This window comes from Melopsittacus undulatus, chromosome 3 (assembly GCF_012275295.1).
Source record: "Melopsittacus undulatus isolate bMelUnd1 chromosome 3, bMelUnd1.mat.Z, whole genome shotgun sequence".
Classification (NCBI taxonomy): Eukaryota; Metazoa; Chordata; class Aves; order Psittaciformes; family Psittaculidae; genus Melopsittacus; species Melopsittacus undulatus.
Window position 1 is genome coordinate 103249349 of NC_047529.1, and position 20600 is coordinate 103269948.

General features: G+C 53.8%; 3 protein-coding genes across 5 annotated transcripts; all 3 read left to right on the forward strand.

Annotated features, from left to right (window-relative positions):
* Nucleotides 1–253: 253 nt before the first annotated feature.
* Nucleotides 254–3582, forward strand: LOC117435946 (SUN domain-containing protein 3-like). 2 transcript variants are annotated; one of them, XM_034060841.1, is made up of 6 exons: nucleotides 254–376; nucleotides 748–832; nucleotides 1211–1326; nucleotides 1907–2074; nucleotides 2586–2672; nucleotides 3375–3582. In XM_034060841.1, exons 1-6 carry the CDS (start codon nucleotides 269–271, stop codon nucleotides 3507–3509), a joined length of 699 nt encoding a protein of 232 aa, XP_033916732.1. In that variant the 5' UTR covers nucleotides 254–268; the 3' UTR covers nucleotides 3510–3582. The 2 variants fall into 2 exon arrangements, with proteins under 2 accessions (XP_033916732.1, XP_033916733.1); XM_034060842.1 differs by lacking the exon at nucleotides 254–376 and adding an exon at nucleotides 550–574.
* Nucleotides 3583–6146: 2564 nt separating this feature from the next.
* LOC117435935 (SUN domain-containing protein 3-like) lies at nucleotides 6147–11398 on the forward strand. Its single transcript, XM_034060773.1, has 10 exons — nucleotides 6147–6211; nucleotides 6418–6521; nucleotides 6944–7035; nucleotides 7308–7348; nucleotides 8021–8192; nucleotides 8564–8648; nucleotides 9027–9142; nucleotides 9723–9890; nucleotides 10402–10488; nucleotides 11191–11398. The coding sequence occupies exons 1-10, from the start codon at nucleotides 6147–6149 to the stop codon at nucleotides 11323–11325; spliced, it is 1065 nt and encodes a 354-aa protein (XP_033916664.1). The 3' UTR covers nucleotides 11326–11398.
* Nucleotides 11399–15882: 4484 nt separating this feature from the next.
* Nucleotides 15883–19211, forward strand: LOC117435948 (SUN domain-containing protein 3-like). 2 transcript variants are annotated; one of them, XM_034060865.1, is made up of 6 exons: nucleotides 15883–16005; nucleotides 16377–16461; nucleotides 16840–16955; nucleotides 17536–17703; nucleotides 18215–18301; nucleotides 19004–19211. In XM_034060865.1, exons 1-6 carry the CDS (start codon nucleotides 15898–15900, stop codon nucleotides 19136–19138), a joined length of 699 nt encoding a protein of 232 aa, XP_033916756.1. In that variant the 5' UTR covers nucleotides 15883–15897; the 3' UTR covers nucleotides 19139–19211. The 2 variants fall into 2 exon arrangements, with proteins under 2 accessions (XP_033916756.1, XP_033916757.1); XM_034060866.1 differs by lacking the exon at nucleotides 15883–16005 and adding an exon at nucleotides 16179–16203.
* The last annotated feature ends 1389 nt before the right edge of the window (nucleotides 19212–20600 follow it).

A 20600-nucleotide genomic window follows, 5' to 3' on the forward strand; every position in this document is an offset into this window, starting at 1 on the left:
CAGTTTCCCCAAATGTTCCCGGGCAGCCAGGAAGCTGCTTCTCAGCCTGAAACTCTAAGCACTTTGGACCAAGCTCTCCCGACTGCTTAAGACATGATTGCCCTGCCAGTCGTTCAGAGCCAGGCTTCTTACCTTGCTCACACCCCCATGGTGTTCGAGAGGCCAGCCACAAGAGTGACAGTCTCTTGTTTCTCGCTTTCCTAGGCCAGCAGCGAATGAAATAGGAGAAGCACTGAGTAGAGCCCAGATCCCCAAAGAACAGCTCCAGATGCTCCAGCAAGAGTTTTATCACCAGCATTACATCACAAGGGATGTCACCGAGCGTGCTCTCCATGAAGCCTTGAAGCAGTCTAAGCTCCCAGGCTTTTCTGGATTGGTAAGGGCATGCTGCAGAAGGCTCTACTCAGAGGTTTCTTTCCTCCCTCCAGACTTTATCTTTCTACAGTTCCCTGTCCTGGCTAGCCAAAAGGCTGGTGTGGCTGGAACAAGTGCTGTGCATGGCCACACCTCCTTTCCTCTCGCTCCACACTTCTGTATGGGGGAAGAGAGCACCGTGATGGGAGTCCCAGTTGCTGTACTTATACCTTTCTCAGTGTAGAGCAAGCCTGGGAGGTTTCCAGGCAATCTGGGCTTTCCTCACAGCTGAGTTGAACCTCATACACCTTCCCCTTGGCTGGCCTTGCAAGGGAGATGATTGTCCCATTCCTTTTCCTGTTAACAGGCGCTTGCCTTTGTTCTCTTCCCCAGGCTGTTCAAGGGATCATCAATCAAGTCTTGGAGAAGCTGGAAGAAAGCCAAGTCCCGATGACTGATTATGCCCTCAAATCGTCAGGTGCTGTGCCGTTGTACACAGACTGGTTCCAGAGTGCTTCCTGCGCACACTGACAAGATGGGCCTTGGAACGGGCTCAGTGGTAGGAGAGAAAGGGCAAGAAGCCGAGGGCCACACTGTGCCCTAAAAAACGTACCCACTGACAGACTCTGGAAGCGGCTGGACTCCACCTAAAGAGCAGAAAGCCTAGCTGACATTCCAGCTGACATTACCATAGGTTCATGAGTCCCAGCTCTGCTTTCCAGAGGGATCACGCCAGGAAGAAAGAGGGGAATCCCACTGCAGGAGATGGAGGAGCACTTAACAGCATTTCTCAGGCGAACAGTGCAATATTCCTCCTGACACTGCTCAATGATCGTGCTTATGTTTTCATTTCCAGGGGCTGCTGTCATTCCTGAATACACAAGTCCATCCTACCGGAGTTCGGCATATAAAATCGTGTTGTTTTCCCTGCTATCGCTGGATTATGTGAGATCTCCTGAACTTATTCTTGAGGTAGGAGCACCAAGAAACAGGAAAACGAAAGGCGGGTTTGGGGGTGTGTGGGGGGGTGTTGGAGAATGCAACCATGCTGCTGAGAGTTGCCTTTACCCTTCTCTTTGCTCCTCAAAGCTTTCTTTCCCTGTCACATTCTTGTATGGACTCACTCACTGTCTCCCTGCCGAGTATTTCCTCTCCCAGACTGCCTCAGGTCCTCCATCTGAGCTGCTAGCAGGCAGCCTTGGTCCTGCAGCCTTTGTCTTCCTCGTCCCTGTGCAAACTGTCAGCATGGCTGAGGGCCTGCACTGCTGGAGGGCCCCACTCTGTGTTGTCAAGCTCTCCTGGCACTGATCATGGGAACACACCCAGTTGCGTGCCTTCACAGTGCTTCTACAGTGCTGAAGGGGTCTTGTGACCTGTGGATTCTCACAACTGCTGCTCTGTTTGGTACTGGCAGGGTCTGACCCAAGGCACTAGATGCAGTTCAGAGCAGAGCTGGTGGGCCAGATCAGTTCTTACTCCGTGATGCTCATGGCAGAAACGAAAGCCGGGGCACTCTTCTCCACGTGAACGCAGTTTCTTCTTCTCCTTTCAGAAGGAAAATCATCCAGGAAACTGCTGGCCCTTCCATGGAAGTCAGGGACACGTCCTCATCAAGCTCTCTGTGCCAATCATTCCCAGAGCAGTCACCATGGACCATGTCTCAGGGCCACCGCTCCTCAAAAACGGTGTCTCCAGTGCTCCAAAGGACTTTGCTGTCTACGTAAGTGATTTCTCTGAGTGGGGGGCAGAGGGTTGCTCAGCATTTCTAAGCAGGGGGTAAATACGGGTCAGAACCCAGAGGCCTGCGGCTCCCTCTTGCCTTGCAGAAGAACCAGGCTCCTTGGAGTTGCTCCCTTTCCATTGGACTCCTCTTTTGTCCAATATACCACACAAAAGGAGGCTTCTGGGCCAAGACCGTGCTCCAGGAGCCACAGGGAAAATGAGCTGGCACAGTGTCTGCCCCTTGGACCTTCCTGGCTCCCAATGCCAGTGAGCATTGGTGATCCTCAGGGATCATTACCCTGGGAATGTCTGCTCCTTTTCTGACAGCCTACACTCGTTAAGTAGGCAAGTGTGGCAGCACCCTGGCTAGCTTCAGCTTCTCGTCTTTTCCCTGTGATTATCTTCCTTGGGCTATGTAGATGAAATAAATCAGGACTTCACCACCAGAGGTTCAGTCTTGCCATGGTGGACCAGGGCACTCATGTTTTCTCCACCCCATCGTTCCCTAGGCGGTGACGGAAGACCAGGAGGAGCAGCTCCTGGGACTGTTTGTTTTCCTGGCACCACTGAATCCCACTCAGACCTTTCAGCTAAAGGTAGGGGGACAAAGAGGGAGGAGAACGGAGAAGGGATGGGAGGAAAGGAGAGGGGGAGAAATGCTGCTTGCTGGGGAGAAGCTCCCGTGCCCAAGGGCTGGAAGCAACATTCTCCTGGAGAATGCTGTGTGCCGTGCTGTCCCTCCTTCTGCTTTAACCTCCTAAATGGCATACGCCTGGAATGCCATTCTCCTTCCCTTTTGGGTTTACGCTTCAGTGCTGACAACCACCACTGCTGAAGCTGAAATCAGCTTGGCTGTCTGGACTCCAAGTGCCTACACGTGGCCACATCCACTCAGGAAACACTGCTACTGGCCTGCTCATTAAAGACTAGAAATACGGGGCTTTCTGAGGATGCTGTTGTTTCTAGTGTCCAGGCCAGCTAGACAGGGAGGCCGTTCTGTGCCATGGCCTTCTAGAGAAGGCATTGAGACATGATAGGGACACCGCTGGGTCTTCTGACAGGGGAAGCATGTGCCCTGAGGTAGGCTAGAAGTATTTGCCAATCCGTTCACTACAATTTCAGGGAGATGCTTGTTCCTTTCCTGTTCTTTTGGCCCAATGAGGTAGAGCGGTGGAAGAATGTCTCGGCCACAACCCTCCCAGGGCAGTCAGGTGTTGAACAAGTCCATTGCTGCAGTGCTAGGTCAGTAGTTGAATGCCAGAGAGGAAAAGACAACTCATCTCTTCTCCTCCTTTCAGAATGAGATCTCTGGGTCTGTGAATTACATCCTGCTGCGAGTGCTGAGCAACTGGGGCCACCCGGACTACACCTGCGTATATCGGTTCAGGGTGCACGGTGATCCTGCCAGCAAGGAGGGGAAGGTGGCACTCTGAGCCGACAACAAAGCTCCTTGGTTGTCATTGAGTGTTCTGCCTGTGATAATAAAGTTCTGTGATTGTCATTGAATGTTTTGCCTCTCATGCTAAGGGATAAGAGAACTCAGGTCCTTCTCTCCAGCCACAAGCTTATGGGAGATTTCCCTGGAGGGAGAGGTGATGGAAAAAACGACTAAGAACCATTTCCTACAGACACATTAGTTTGGGGGGGTTAAACACACTGAATGTGTGTGCAGTTCAAGGAAAAAAAAGGCTTCCAAGGACTCCAAACAGGCAAGAGGGAACCCCAACATTTACCCTTAAAGACTCCCTAAATCTGTCTGACCCCAAAATAGTCCCTGGGCGCCCAAAATATAGTCCAGGGACCTCCAAATGCCAGCTCAAGCTCTACTAAAATGCCCTTTGGGGACCCAAAATGGCCCAGGGACCCCCCCAGATGGGCCTTAGGGTCCCCCAGATTTACACCCAGGGATCCCCCCAAATCTTTTTGATGCCAAAAGAACCCCTGCAGAATGCCAAAATACAGCCCATGGATCCCAGAATCACCCCAGGGCCTCCACAATGACATCTGCGGACCAAAAATGGCACCAGGGACCCTCAGGTTGCCCCAGAGAAGTGGTAAATGCCCCATCCCTGGCTGTATTCAAGACCAGGTTGGACAGAGCTGTGGGTGACACGGTCTAGTGAGAGATGTCCCTGTTTTCAGGGGAATAGAACTGGATGAGCTTAAGGCCCTTTCCAACCCTAACTACTCTATGATAATACCCCTTGCAGATCCCCCAGAACAGCTCAACGCCCCCAGACAGGCCCCCAGCAACCCTAAAACTCCCCAGGAATCCCACACTCCCCAGAGATCTCCAAACAGGGCAGAGGGGCCTTCCAAAACTCCCCCCTAGAGATCCTTAAATGGCCTCCGGGACCCCAGACTGGCCCCAGAAGAAGTCCAAATGGCCTCCAGAGACTCAAAAGTGGGCCTCAGGGACCCCAGAATCCTTCTGACATTCAAATAATCCCATGAGATGCATCAAAATCCCCCCCGGGGCCCAAAAAGCTTTTCCATGGGCCCCAGAAATGGCCTTCAGGAGACCAAAAACAGCCCAGAGAGATCCCAAAATACAGCTCGAGGGTCCATCGGGCCTCCTGCAAACTCCTGCCCACTGGAGGCTCCTCTCAGCTCCAGGATAGACTGCGACCGGAGCGACAGCGGGCCCAGGGCTACCTCCTGGCAACAAGTGTGGGAGGCTCGCCGGTTCCGCTATAGCCCGCCCTTGGCTGAGGCGCTGTTTCCTCTCAGCGCCCGCCTTGCCCACCTCCTCAACGGTGACTGTCTGTAGCGGGCGCCCTGACAGGCACCTGGGAGGGCGTTGCCAGGCAACGAGCTGGGCTTCCGGGTTCGGGCCTTCAGCGGGGAGCTGCGGCCCCCAGGCAGGGCCGCGGCCTGAGGACGAGGCGGGTTCCGGCCCTAAGGCGGCGGCTTTTGGCACTGACCGGGTGGACTGGATGCTGCGAGTGGCACTGCGGGCCCTGGAGCCAGCGAGCCAGCGGCATTCCTCCCCTTTCCGCTGTCACAGAGCGCAGCTGGGGAGCGTGAATGAGCTCCTCGCACCCCCACGCCTAGGGGAGCTCTCTGAAGACAAAAAGAAGAGGGAAGGGCCAAAGCTGGGATAGGAAATGTGCCCCCAAAATACAGTGGCCTGTTCCGAGTGATGTTTCTGCATTGAAATCATGGGCAGGAAGGTACCTCAGAGTGCCCATGTGTGAAAATAACCCGCAGTTGACGTGAGCCCTTCTGGAGCATGAGCTGGTTGTACAGGAAGGAATGTGGAGGTGGGCTGGGATGTAGAGCTGGGGCTCACATCCAGCACAGGAGCAAGCAGGCTGTGGCATCTTCATCCCTGGAGATGGTTGCTGGGGACAAATCCCCCCCCCCCCCCCCCCCCCCAACAGACAGAGGCACCCACCCATGGGGCACGACACCAGGGGACATGCAGCCAGCTCACAGGGACACCAGGAAAACACATACCCCTGGTGTGATCATTTCAGCTTTATTGATGGAGCCAGGGCCCTGGTGCTGTGGTGGCACAGAAACATTGGTGGCCGGAAGGCTCTGCTGCTAACACTGGGCACAGGTCAGCAGCAGGTCCTCTTCAGAGAAAGCAACATGCCTGGGAGCCTTTCCAAAGGGCCTTTGTAGCTGCTGTGAACTGAGGCCCTGTGACAATGATGGTAATGTTGTCATTGTGCAGCTCTGTAGCAATTAATACCCAGAGTTTGGGTATCGCAAAGCATGCTCAGGGTACAGAGCCAGAGGTCCTAGCTGTCCTGGTGCAAAGTGGGAATGCAAGTGGGAATGCAGAGAGCTGCCACCTCTGATGGGAGGATACGGTCTGGTGTTGGAGGATGTTTTCCCTCATGCAGAGGAGCAAAACCTGCTCCCGCTCATGTCGGACTTGGCCTTAGAACACAGGGCTGCCTTCTGTTGTGACGTTGCCTAGTGCCAGTGATGTCACAAAGCACTGTTGGCTTTGAGGCAGACACAGGAGGGTGGAAGATCAGAGTTGTCCCTGTGTCAAGAGACTGCAGCTCTTGAGGGAACAGACTCCACAGTGGTTGGTTTGCTCCTGAGCAAGCAGGATGCCTGTTGTCTGCACCTCAGTGCAGAAAGAGAGAGTCTCACGGTGGGGCCAAGTTTTGAAAAGGTATGTTTGAAGCCTCTGCAGAATGGGTTATGAGCCTGAGCTTCCCTGGTTCTTGGAAAAACATAAGAGGACTGTTTATTTTTAATGAAGTGCATGCCGTGAGCTAGGTTCAAGACCTGCCATCCCTACTGCTGCTCTCAGGTCTGCTGCTGAACTGCATGGGTGCCACCAGCTTCACTATCCTTTTCCTCTTTGCTGCTCCATAGGAAAATGAAGGCTCTGAAGGCAGTGACCCTGGTGCTGCTGCGTAGGAGAATGAAGGCTCTGAAGGCAGTGACCCTGGTGCTGCTCATCAGTCTGCTCTTGTTCGGTGAGTCTTGGTGGAACTGGGACCTGAGCATGGTGCCTTAGGAGATAGGGCTCCATGTGCTCTGACCGGAGTAGCCCAGCAAAGAGTAGGAAGAAGTGAGAGAGGTGTGCCAGTTCCCCCTGCTTCAGAGGAATGGCTGTGGAGGCAAGGAAGGGCTCAGCCAGTTCTCTTAAGGCGATGGAGGGGCAGTGGCTATCCTCCCCTGTCCCCAGGAGCTGAAAAGCTTCTGCGGGACAAGGAGCATGTTCCATGGGAAGGAATATCTGTGTGCTGTGAAGCCCTCTTTCACAACCTTTCTCAAAGACTACAAGAGGAGAAACAACTGTGGCAGCTGGGAGAGCCAGGGAAAGGGAAGCCGATGCATAACCCAGCCTCAGACCAAGTTCAAAGCGTAAGGAGAGTTTTGCTGTGTGTCTTAACAGGCGTTCACCACGTGGGACTGCTGGGTGAAGAAGGCCTCTGGAAGGCTGCAGCAGGATGCCAGGCCTTCACCTCCTCCCCCCCCGAACAGCAGGTGTCATTCAGGTTTCTTCAGATCGAGACTGGTTCTACCAGGACGTAACGTACCACACAGTAAAACACTGTGGCTAGGGTTGGGGACAGTTGGCATCCTGGCAGGTCATTCGGGTGAAGGTCAGCTGTACCGAATATCAGTGTCTCCACAGCCAGTGGCACTGCACACGGCTGATAAAAAGAATTATTATGCAGATTTGGGCTTGCTTAGGTTCCAGCAAATCACTGGTCTGTTGCGGTTTGTGATGACTGTTCCCTTCATTGTTGTTCCAGGCGCCTTCCGTCCTCTCTGGATGCGACGAGGAGACGTGGAGGTACAGGTTATTTCCTCTCGACTTGAGGGTGATTTAGAGGAGCTCTGCCCCTGGGCCTCAGCAGGACATCGTTTCTGTCCTGCCTCACAGAGACCTCACCTAGCACAGCTTCCTGACCTTCTCCCATTGCCCTTTCTTCCTGTCTGTCAAATGGTCACCTATAGCTCCCCACATCCACTAGAGGACTGGGGCCACCCATCCGTCACCCTTTTGCTTGGCCTGGTCTGCTTACAGCAAAGCAGGGGAGAGAGATGCTGTGGAGAGGAACCATCTGGCAGCAGCAGCCACCCTCCCTTGCTCCCTGTGTGTCTTGCAGCTTTCCATGTTCATGTCTGAGTTGTTCTAGTTAGTATTTTCTATAGGGAATACCACCTGCTCCCCTTCAGATCTGCTCTTGCCTGGCTTTGATAAGACATTGGCACATGGAGTAGGGAACGTGGCGGCTTTGGGCACACTGGAGATGTTCCTCAGTTTCCCCAAATGTTCCCGGGCAGCCAGGAAGCTGCTTCTCAGCCTGAAACTCTAAGCACTTTGGACCAAGCTCTCCCGACTGCTTAAGACATGATTGCCCTGCCAGTCGTTCAGAGCCAGGCTTCTTACCTTGCTCACACCCCCATGGTGTTCGAGAGGCCAGCCACAAGAGTGACAGTCTCTTGTTTCTCGCTTTCCTAGGCCAGCAGCGAATGAAATAGGAGAAGCACTGAGTAGAGCCCAGATCCCCAAAGAACAGCTCCAGATGCTCCAGCAAGAGTTTTATCACCAGCATTACATCACAAGGGATGTCACCGAGCGTGCTCTCCATGAAGCCTTGAAGCAGTCTAAGCTCCCAGGCTTTTCTGGATTGGTAAGGGCATGCTGCAGAAGGCTCTACTCAGAGGTTTCTTTCCTCCCTCCAGACTTTATCTTTCTACAGTTCCCTGTCCTGGCTAGCCAAAAGGCTGGTGTGGCTGGAACAAGTGCTGTGCATGGCCACACCTCCTTTCCTCTCGCTCCACACTTCTGTATGGGGGAAGAGAGCACCGTGATGGGAGTCCCAGTTGCTGTACTTATACCTTTCTCAGTGTAGAGCAAGCCTGGGAGGTTTCCAGGCAATCTGGGCTTTCCTCACAGCTGAGTTGAACCTCATACACCTTCCCCTTGGCTGGCCTTGCAAGGGAGATGATTGTCCCATTCCTTTTCCTGTTAACAGGCGCTTGCCTTTGTTCTCTTCCCCAGGCTGTTCAAGGGATCATCAATCAAGTCTTGGAGAAGCTGGAAGAAAGCCAAGTCCCGATGACTGATTATGCCCTCAAATCGTCAGGTGCTGTGCCGTTGTACACAGACTGGTTCCAGAGTGCTTCCTGCGCACACTGACAAGATGGGCCTTGGAACGGGCTCAGTGGTAGGAGAGAAAGGGCAAGAAGCCGAGGGCCACACTGTGCCCTAAAAAACGTACCCACTGACAGACTCTGGAAGCGGCTGGACTCCACCTAAAGAGCAGAAAGCCTAGCTGACATTCCAGCTGACATTACCATAGGTTCATGAGTCCCAGCTCTGCTTTCCAGAGGGATCACGCCAGGAAGAAAGAGGGGAATCCCACTGCAGGAGATGGAGGAGCACTTAACAGCATTTCTCAGGCGAACAGTGCAATATTCCTCCTGACACTGCTCAATGATCGTGCTTATGTTTTCATTTCCAGGGGCTGCTGTCATTCCTGAATACACAAGTCCATCCTACCGGAGTTCGGCATATAAAATCGTGTTGTTTTCCCTGCTATCGCTGGATTATGTGAGATCTCCTGAACTTATTCTTGAGGTAGGAGCACCAAGAAACAGGAAAACGAAAGGCGGGTTTGGGGGTGTGTGGGGGGGTGTTGGAGAATGCAACCATGCTGCTGAGAGTTGCCTTTACCCTTCTCTTTGCTCCTCAAAGCTTTCTTTCCCTGTCACATTCTTGTATGGACTCACTCACTGTCTCCCTGCCGAGTATTTCCTCTCCCAGACTGCCTCAGGTCCTCCATCTGAGCTGCTAGCAGGCAGCCTTGGTCCTGCAGCCTTTGTCTTCCTCGTCCCTGTGCAAACTGTCAGCATGGCTGAGGGCCTGCACTGCTGGAGGGCCCCACTCTGTGTTGGCAAGCTCTCCTGGCACTGATCATGGGAACACACCCAGTTGCGTGCCTTCACAGTGCTTCTACAGTGCTGAAGGGGTCTTGTGACCTGTGGATTCTCACAACTGCTGCTCTGTTTGGTACTGGCAGGGTCTGACCCAAGGCACTAGATGCAGTTCAGAGCAGAGCTGGTGGGCCAGATCAGTTCTTACTCCGTGATGCTCATGGCAGAAACGAAAGCCGGGGCACTCTTCTCCACGTGAACGCAGTTTCTTCTTCTCCTTTCAGAAGGAAAATCATCCAGGAAACTGCTGGCCCTTCCATGGAAGTCAGGGACACGTCCTCATCAAGCTCTCTGTGCCAATCATTCCCAGAGCAGTCACCATGGACCATGTCTCAGGGCCACCGCTCCTCAAAAACGGTGTCTCCAGTGCTCCAAAGGACTTTGCTGTCTACGTAAGTGATTTCTCTGAGTGGGGGGCAGAGGGTTGCTCAGCATTTCTAAGCAGGGGGTAAATACGGGTCAGAACCCAGAGGCCTGCGGCTCCCTCTTGCCTTGCAGAAGAACCAGGCTCCTTGGAGTTGCTCCCTTTCCATTGGACTCCTCTTTTGTCCAATATACCACACAAAAGGAGGCTTCTGGGCCAAGACCGTGCTCCAGGAGCCACAGGGAAAATGAGCTGGCACAGTGTCTGCCCCTTGGACCTTCCTGGCTCCCAATGCCAGTGAGCATTGGTGATCCTCAGGGATCATTACCCTGGGAATGTCTGCTCCTTTTCTGACAGCCTACACTCGTTAAGTAGGCAAGTGTGGCAGCACCCTGGCTAGCTTCAGCTTCTCGTCTTTTCCCTGTGATTATCTTCCTTGGGCTATGTAGATGAAATAAATCAGGACTTCACCACCAGAGGTTCAGTCTTGCCATGGTGGACCAGGGCACTCATGTTTTCTCCACCCCATCGTTCCCTAGGCGGTGACGGAAGACCAGGAGGAGCAGCTCCTGGGACTGTTTGTTTTCCTGGCACCACTGAATCCCACTCAGACCTTTCAGCTAAAGGTAGGGGGACAAAGAGGGAGGAGAACGGAGAAGGGATGGGAGGAAAGGAGAGGGGGAGAAATGCTGCTTGCTGGGGAGAAGCTCCCGTGCCCAAGGGCTGGAAGCAACATTCTCCTGGAGAATGCTGTGTGCCGTGCTGTCCCTCCTTCTGCTTTAACCTCCTAAATGGCATACGCCTGGAATGCCATTCTCCTTCCCTTTTGGGTTTACGCTTCAGTGCTGACAACCACCACTGCTGAAGCTGAAATCAGCTTGGCTGTCTGGACTCCAAGTGCCTACACGTGGCCACATCCACTCAGGAAACACTGCTACTGGCCTGCTCATTAAAGACTAGAAATACGGGGCTTTCTGAGGATGCTGTTGTTTCTAGTGTCCAGGCCAGCTAGACAGGGAGGCCGTTCTGTGCCATGGCCTTCTAGAGAAGGCATTGAGACATGATAGGGACACCGCTGGGTCTTCTGACAGGGGAAGCATGTGCCCTGAGGTAGGCTAGAAGTATTTGCCAATCCGTTCACTACAATTTCAGGGAGATGCTTGTTCCTTTCCTGTTCTTTTGGCCCAATGAGGTAGAGCGGTGGAAGAATGTCTCAGCCACAACCCTCCCAGGGCAGTCAGGTGTTGAACAAGTCCATTGCTGCAGTGCTAGGTCAGTAGTTGAATGCCAGAGAGGAAAAGACAACTCATCTCTTCTCCTCCTTTCAGAATGAGATCTCTGGGTCTGTGAATTACATCCTGCTGCGAGTGCTGAGCAACTGGGGCCACCCGGACTACACCTGCGTATATCGGTTCAGGGTGCACGGTGATCCTGCCAGCAAGGAGGGGAAGGTGGCACTCTGAGCCGACAACAAAGCTCCTTGGTTGTCATTGAGTGTTCTGCCTGTGATAATAAAGTTCTGTGATTGTCATTGAATGTTTTGCCTCTCATGCTAAGGGATAAGAGAACTCAGGTCCTTCTCTCCAGCCACAAGCTTATGGGAGATTTCCCTGGAGGGAGAGGTGATGGAAAAAACGACTAAGAACCATTTCCTACAGACACATTAGTTTGGGGGGGTTAAACACACTGAATGTGTGTGCAGTTCAAGGAAAAAAAGGCTTCCAAGGACTCCAAACAGGCAAGAGGGAACCCCAACATTTACCCTTAAAGACTCCCTAAATCTGTCTGACCCCAAAATAGTCCCTGGGCGCCCAAAATATAGTCCAGGGACCTCCAAATGCCAGCTCAAGCTCTACTAAAATGCCCTTTGGGGACCCAAAATGGCCCAGGGACCCCCCCAGATGGGCCTTAGGGTCCCCCAGATTTACACCCAGGGATCCCCCCAAATCTTTTTGATGCCAAAAGAACCCCTGCAGAATGCCAAAATACAGCCCATGGATCCCAGAATCACCCCAGGGCCTCCACAATGACATCTGCGGACCAAAAATGGCACCAGGGACCCTCAGGTTGCCCCAGAGAAGTGGTAAATGCCCCATCCCTGGCTGTATTCAAGACCAGGTTGGACAGAGCTGTGGGTGACACGGTCTAGTGAGAGATGTCCCTGTTTTCAGGGGAATAGAACTGGATGAGCTTAAGGCCCTTTCCAACCCTAACTACTCTATGATAATACCCCTTGCAGATCCCCCAGAACAGCTCAACGCCCCCAGACAGGCCCCCAGCAACCCTAAAACTCCCCAGGAATCCCACACTCCCCAGAGATCTCCAAACAGGGCAGAGGGGCCTTCCAAAACTCCCCCCTAGAGATCCTTAAATGGCCTCCGGGACCCCAGACTGGCCCCAGAAGAAGTCCAAATGGCCTCCAGAGACTCAAAAGTGGGCCTCAGGGACCCCAGAATCCTTCTGACATTCAAATAATCCCATGAGATGCATCAAAATCCCCCCGGGGCCCAAAAAGCTTTTCCATGGGCCCCAGAAATGGCCTTCAGGAGACCAAAAACAGCCCAGAGAGATCCCAAAATACAGCTCGAGGGTCCATCGGGCCTCCTGCAAACTCCTGCCCACTGGAGGCTCCTCTCAGCTCCAGGATAGACTGCGACCGGAGCGACAGCGGGCCCAGGGCTACCTCCTGGCAACAAGTGTGGGAGGCTCGCCGGTTCCGCTATAGCCCGCCCTTGGCTGAGGCGCTGTTTCCTCTCAGCGCCCGCCTTGCCCACCTCCTCAACGGTGACTGTCTGTAGCGGGCGCCCTGACAGGCACCTGGGAGGGCGTTGCCAGGCAACGAGCTGGGCTTCCGGGTTCGGGCCTTCAGCGGGGAGCTGCGGCCCCCAGGCAGGGCCGCGGCCTGAGGACGAGGCGGGTTCCGGCCCTAAGGCGGCGGCTTTTGGCACTGACCGGGTGGACTGGATGCTGCGAGTGGCACTGCGGGCCCTGGAGCCAGCGAGCCAGCGGCATTCCTCCCCTTTCCGCTGTCACAGAGCGCAGCTGGGGAGCGTGAATGAGCTCCTCGCACCCCCACGCCTAGGGGAGCTCTCTGAAGACAAAAAGAAGAGGGAAGGGCCAAAGCTGGGATAGGAAATGTGCCCCCAAAATACAGTGGCCTGTTCCGAGTGATGTTTCTGCATTGAAATCATGGGCAGGAAGGTACCTCAGAGTGCCCATGTGTGAAAATAACCCGCAGTTGACGTGAGCCCTTCTGGAGCATGAGCTGGTTGTACAGGAAGGAATGTGGAGGTGGGCTGGGATGTAGAGCTGGGGCTCACATCCAGCACAGGAGCAAGCAGGCTGTGGCATCTTCATCCCTGGAGATGGTTGCTGGGGACAAATCCCCCCCCCCCCCCCCCCCCCAACAGACAGAGGCACCCACCCATGGGGCACGACACCAGGGGACATGCAGCCAGCTCACAGGGACACCAGGAAAACACATACCCCTGGTGTGATCATTTCAGCTTTATTGATGGAGCCAGGGCCCTGGTGCTGTGGTGGCACAGAAACATTGGTGGCCGGAAGGCTCTGCTGCTAACACTGGGCACAGGTCAGCAGCAGGTCCTCTTCAGAGAAAGCAACATGCCTGGGAGCCTTTCCAAAGGGCCTTTGTAGCTGCTGTGAACTGAGGCCCTGTGACAATGATGGTAATGTTGTCATTGTGCAGCTCTGTAGCAATTAATACCCAGAGTTTGGGTATCGCAAAGCATGCTCAGGGTACAGAGCCAGAGGTCCTAGCTGTCCTGGTGCAAAGTGGGAATGCAAGTGGGAATGCAGAGAGCTGCCACCTCTGATGGGAGGATACGGTCTGGTGTTGGAGGATGTTTTCCCTCATGCAGAGGAGCAAAACCTGCTCCCGCTCATGTCGGACTTGGCCTTAGAACACAGGGCTGCCTTCTGTTGTGACGTTGCCTAGTGCCAGTGATGTCACAAAGCACTGTTGGCTTTGAGGCAGACACAGGAGGGTGGAAGATCAGAGTTGTCCCTGTGTCAAGAGACTGCAGCTCTTGAGGGAACAGACTCCACAGTGGTTGGTTTGCTCCTGAGCAAGCAGGATGCCTGTTGTCTGCACCTCAGTGCAGAAAGAGAGAGTCTCACGGTGGGGCCAAGTTTTGAAAAGGTATGTTTGAAGCCTCTGCAGAATGGGTTATGAGCCTGAGCTTCCCTGGTTCTTGGAAAAACATAAGAGGACTGTTTATTTTTAATGAAGTGCATGCCGTGAGCTAGGTTCAAGACCTGCCATCCCTACTGCTGCTCTCAGGTCTGCTGCTGAACTGCATGGGTGCCACCAGCTTCACTATCCTTTTCCTCTTTGCTGCTCCATAGGAAAATGAAGGCTCTGAAGGCAGTGACCCTGGTGCTGCTGCGTAGGAGAATGAAGGCTCTGAAGGCAGTGACCCTGGTGCTGCTCATCAGTCTGCTCTTGTTCGGTGAGTCTTGGTGGAACTGGGACCTGAGCATGGTGCCTTAGGAGATAGGGCTCCATGTGCTCTGACCGGAGTAGCCCAGCAAAGAGTAGGAAGAAGTGAGAGAGGTGTGCCAGTTCCCCCTGCTTCAGAGGAATGGCTGTGGAGGCAAGGAAGGGCTCAGCCAGTTCTCTTAAGGCGATGGAGGGGCAGTGGCTATCCTCCCCTGTCCCCAGGAGCTGAAAAGCTTCTGCGGGACAAGGAGCATGTTCCATGGGAAGGAATATCTGTGTGCTGTGAAGCCCTCTTTCACAACCTTTCTCAAAGACTACAAGAGGAGAAACAACTGTGGCAGCTGGGAGAGCCAGGGAAAGGGAAGCCGATGCATAACCCAGCCTCAGACCAAGTTCAAAGCGTAAGGAGAGTTTTGCTGTGTGTCTTAACAGGCGTTCACCACGTGGGACTGCTGGGTGAAGAAGGCCTCTGGAAGGCTGCAGCAGGATGCCAGGCCTTCACCTCCTCCCCCCCCGAACAGCAGGTGACATTCAGGTTTCTTCAGATCGAGACTGGTTCTACCAGGACGTAACGTACCACACAGTAAAACACTGTGGCTAGGGTTGGGGACAGTTGGCATCCTGGCAGGTCATTCGGGTGAAGGTCAGCTGTACCGAATATCAGTGTCTCCACAGCCAGTGGCACTGCACACGGCTGATAAAAAGAATTATTATGCAGATTTGGGCTTGCATAGGTTCCAGCAAAACACTGGTCTGTTGCGGTTTGTGATGACTGTTCCCTTCATTGTTGTTCCAGGCGCCTTTCGTCCTCTCTGGATGCGACGAGGAGACGTGGAGGTACAGGTTATTTCCTCTCGACTTGAGGGTGATTTAGAGGAGCTCTGCCCCTGGGCCTCAGCAGGACATCGTTTCTGTCCTGCCTCACAGAGACTTCACCTAGCATAGCTTCCTGACCTTCTCCCATTGCCCTTTCTTCCTGTCTGTCAAATGGTCACCTATAGCTCCCCACATCCACTAGAGGACTGGGGCCACCCATCCGTCACCCTTTTGCTTGGCCTGGTCTGCTTACAGCAAAGCAGGGGAGAGAGATGCTGTGGAGAGGAACCATCTGGCAGCAGCAGCCACCCTCCCTTGCTCCCTGTGTGTCTTGCAGCTTTCCATGTTCATGTCTGAGTTGTTCTAGTTAGTATTTTCTATAGGGAATACCACCTGCTCCCCTTCAGATCTGCTCTTGCCTGGCTTTGATAAGACATTGGCACATGTAGTAGGGAACGTGGCGGCTTTGGGCACACTGGAGATGTTCCTCCGTTTCCCCAAATGTTCCCGGGCAGCCAGGAAGCTGCTTCTCAGCCTGAAACTCTAAGCACTTTGGACCAAGCTCTCCCGACTGCTTAAGACATGATTGCCCTGCCAGTCGTTCAGAGCCAGGCTTCTTACCTTGCTCACACCCCCATGGTGTTCGAGAGGCCAGCCACAAGAGTGACAGTCTCTTGTTTCTCGCTTTCCTAGGCCAGCAGCGAATGAAATAGGAGAAGCACTGAGTAGAGCCCAGATCCCCAAAGAACAGCTCCAGATGCTCCAGCAAGAGTTTTATCACCAGCATTACATCACAAGGGATGTCACCGAGCGTGCTCTCCATGAAGCCTTGAAGCAGTCTAAGCTCCCAGGCTTTTCTGGATTGGTAAGGGCATGCTGCAGAAGGCTCTACTCAGAGGTTTCTTTCCTCCCTCCAGACTTTATCTTTCTACAGTTCCCTGTCCTGGCTAGCCAAAAGGCTGGTGTGGCTGGAACAAGTGCTGTGCATGGCCACACCTCCTTTCCTCTCGCTCCACACTTCTGTATGGGGGAAGAGAGCACCGTGATGGGAGTCCCAGTTGCTGTACTTATACCTTTCTCAGTGTAGAGCAAGCCTGGGAGGTTTCCAGGCAATCTGGGCTTTCCTCACAGCTGAGTTGAACCTCATACACCTTCCCCTTGGCTGGCCTTGCAAGGGAGATGATTGTCCCATTCCTTTTCCTGTTAACAGGCGCTTGCCTTTGTTCTCTTCCCCAGGCTGTTCAAGGGATCATCAATCAAGTCTTGGAGAAGCTGGAAGAAAGCCAAGTCCCGATGACTGATTATGCCCTCAAATCGTCAGGTGCTGTGCCGTTGTACACAGACTGGTTCCAGAGTGCTTCCTGCGCACACTGACAAGATGGGCCTTGGAACGGGCTCAGTGGTAGGAGAGAAAGGGCAAGAAGCCGAGGGCCACACTGTGCCCTAAAAAACGTACCCACTGACAGACTCTGGAAGCGGCTGGACTCCACCTAAAGAGCAGAAAGCCTAGCTGACATTCCAGCTGACATTACCACAGATTCATGAGTCCCAGCTCTGCTTTCCAGAGGGATCACGCCAGGAAGAAAGAGGGGAATCCCACTGCAGGAGATGGAGGAGCACTTAACAGCATTTCTCAGGCAAACAGTGCAATATTCCTCCTGACACTTCTCAATGATCGTGCTTATGTTTTCATTTCCAGGGGCTGCTGTCATTCCTGAATACACAAGTCCATCCTACCGGAGTTCGGCATATAAAATCGTGTTGTTTTCCCTGCTATCGCTGGATTATGTGAGATCTCCTGAACTTATTCTTGAGGTAGGAGCACCAAGAAACAGGAAAACGAAAGGCGGGTTTGGGGGTGTGTGGGGGGGTGTTGGAGAATGCAACCATGCTGCTGAGAGTTGCCTTTACCCTTCTCTTTGCTCCTCAAAGCTTTCTTTCCCTGTCACATTCTTGTATGGACTCACTCACTGTCTCCCTGCCGAGTATTTCCTCTCCCAGACTGCCTCAGGTCCTCCATCTGAGCTGCTAGCAGGCAGCCTTGGTCCTGCAGCCTTTGTCTTCCTCGTCCCTGTGCAAACTGTCAGCATGGCTGAGGGCCTGCACTGCTGGAGGGCCCCACTCTGTGTTGGCAAGCTCTCCTGGCACTGATCATGGGAACACACCCAGTTGCGTGCCTTCACAGTGCTTCTACAGTGCTGAAGGGGTCTTGTGACCTGTGGATTCTCACAACTGCTGCTCTGTTTGGTACTGGCAGGGTCTGACCCAAGGCACTAGATGCAGTTCAGAGCAGAGCTGGTGGGCCAGATCAGTTCTTACTCCGTGATGCTCATGGCAGAAACGAAAGCCGGGGCACTCTTCTCCACGTGAACGCAGTTTCTTCTTCTCCTTTCAGAAGGAAAATCATCCAGGAAACTGCTGGCCCTTCCATGGAAGTCAGGGACACGTCCTCATCAAGCTCTCTGTGCCAATCATTCCCAGAGCAGTCACCATGGACCATGTCTCAGGGCCACCGCTCCTCAAAAACGGTGTCTCCAGTGCTCCAAAGGACTTTGCTGTCTACGTAAGTGATTTCTCTGAGTGGGGGGCAGAGGGTTGCTCAGCATTTCTAAGCAGGGGGTAAATACGGGTCAGAACCCAGAGGCCTGCGGCTCCCTCTTGCCTTGCAGAAGAACCAGGCTCCTTGGAGTTGCTCCCTTTCCATTGGACTCCTCTTTTGTCCAATATACCACACAAAAGGAGGCTTCTGGGCCAAGACCGTGCTCCAGGAGCCACAGGGAAAATGAGCTGGCACAGTGTCTGCCCCTTGGACCTTCCTGGCTCCCAATGCCAGTGAGCATTGGTGATCCTCAGGGATCATTACCCTGGGAATGTCTGCTCCTTTTCTGACAGCCTACACTCGTTAAGTAGGCAAGTGTGGCAGCACCCTGGCTAGCTTCAGCTTCTCGTCTTTTCCCTGTGATTATCTTCCTTGGGCTATGTAGATGAAATAAATCAGGACTTCACCACCAGAGGTTCAGTCTTGCCATGGTGGACCAGGGCACTCATGTTTTCTCCACCCCATCGTTCCCTAGGCGGTGACGGAAGACCAGGAGGAGCAGCTCCTGGGACTGTTTGTTTTCCTGGCACCACTGAATCCCACTCAGACCTTTCAGCTAAAGGTAGGGGGACAAAGAGGGAGGAGAACGGAGAAGGGATGGGAGGAAAGGAGAGGGGGAGAAATGCTGCTTGCTGGGGAGAAGCTCCCGTGCCCAAGGGCTGGAAGCAACGTTCTCCTGGAGAATGCTGTGTGCCGTGCTGTCCCTCCTTCTGCTTTAACCTCCTAAATGGCATACGCCTGGAATGCCGTTCTCCTTCCCTTTTGGGTTTACGCTTCAGTGCTGACAACCACCACTGCTGAAGCTGAAATCAGCTTGGCTGTCTGGACTCCAAGTGCCTACACGTGGCCACATCCACTCAGGAAACACTGCTACTGGCCTGCTCATTAAAGACTAGAAATACGGGGCTTTCTGAGGATGCTGTTGTTTCTAGTGTCCAGGCCAGCTAGACAGGGAGGCCGTTCTGTGCCATGGCCTTCTAGAGAAGGCATTGAGACATGATAGGGACACCGCTGGGTCTTCTGACAGGGGAAGCATGTGCCCTGAGGTAGGCTAGAAGTATTTGCCAATCCGTTCACTACAATTTCAGGGAGATGCTTGTTCCTTTCCTGTTCTTTTGGCCCAATGAGGTAGAGCGGTGGAAGAATGTCTCGGCCACAACCCTCCCAGGGCAGTCAGGTGTTGAACAAGTCCATTGCTGCAGTGCTAGGTCAGTAGTTGAATGCCAGAGAGGAAAAGACAACTCATCTCTTCTCCTCCTTTCAGAATGAGATCTCTGGGTCTGTGAATTACATCCTGCTGCGAGTGCTGAGCAACTGGGGCCACCCGGACTACACCTGCGTATATCGGTTCAGGGTGCACGGTGATCCTGCCAGCAAGGAGGGGAAGGTGGCACTCTGAGCCGACAACAAAGCTCCTTGGTTGTCATTGAGTGTTCTGCCTGTGATAATAAAGTTCTGTGATTGTCATTGAATGTTTTGCCTCTCATGCTAAGGGATAAGAGAACTCAGGTCCTTCTCTCCAGCCACAAGCTTATGGGAGATTTCCCTGGAGGGAGAGGTGATGGAAAAAACGACTAAGAACCATTTCCTACAGACACATTAGTTTGGGGGGGTTAAACACACTGAATGTGTGTGCAGTTCAAGGAAAAAAAAGGCTTCCAAGGACTCCAAACAGGCAAGAGGGAACCCCAACATTTACCCTTAAAGACTCCCTAAATCTGTCTGACCCCAAAATAGTCCCTGGGCGCCCAAAATATAGTCCAGGGACCTCCAAATGCCAGCTCAAGCTCTACTAAAATGCCCTTTGGGGACCCAAAATGGCCCAGGGACCCCCCCAGATGGGCCTTAGGGTCCCCCAGATTTACACCCAGGGATCCCCCCAAATCTTTTTGATGCCAAAAGAACCCCTGCAGAATGCCAAAATACAGCCCATGGATCCCAGAATCACCCCAGGGCCTCCACAATGACATCTGCGGACCAAAAATGGCACCAGGGACCCTCAGGTTGCCCCAGAGAAGTGGTAAATGCCCCATCCCTGGCTGTATTCAAGACCAGGTTGGACAGAGCTGTGGGTGACACGGTCTAGTGAGAGATGTCCCTGTTTTCAGGGGAATAGAACTGGATGAGCTTAAGGCCCTTTCCAACCCTAACTACTCTATGATAATACCCCTTGCAGATCCCCCAGAACAGCTCAACGCCCCCAGACAGGCCCCCAGCAACCCTAAAACTCCCCAGGAATCCCACACTCCCCAGAGATCTCCAAACAGGGCAGAGGGGCCTTCCAAAACTCCCCCCTAGAGATCCTTAAATGGCCTCCGGGACCCCAGACTGGCCCCAGAAGAAGTCCAAATGGCCTCCAGAGACTCAAAAGTGGGCCTCAGGGACCCCAGAATCCTTCTGACATTCAAATAATCCCATGAGATGCATCAAAATCCCCCCGGGGCCCAAAAAGCTTTTCCATGGGCCCCAGAAATGGCCTTCAGGAGACCAAAAACAGCCCAGAGAGATCCCAAAATACAGCTCGAGGGTCCATCGGGCCTCCTGCAAACTCCTGCCCACTGGAGGCTCCTCTCAGCTCCAGGATAGACTGCGACCGGAGCGACAGCGGGCCCAGGGCTACCTCCTGGCAACAAGTGTGGGAGGCTCGCCGGTTCCGCTATAGCCCGCCCTTGGCTGAGGCGCTGTTTCCTCTCAGCGCCCGCCTTGCCCACCTCCTCAACGGTGACTGTCTGTAGCGGGCGCCCTGACAGGCACCTGGGAGGGCGTTGCCAGGCAACGAGCTGGGCTTCCGGGTTCGGGCCTTCAGCGGGGAGCTGCGGCCCCCAGGCAGGGCCGCGGCCTGAGGACGAGGCGGGTTCCGG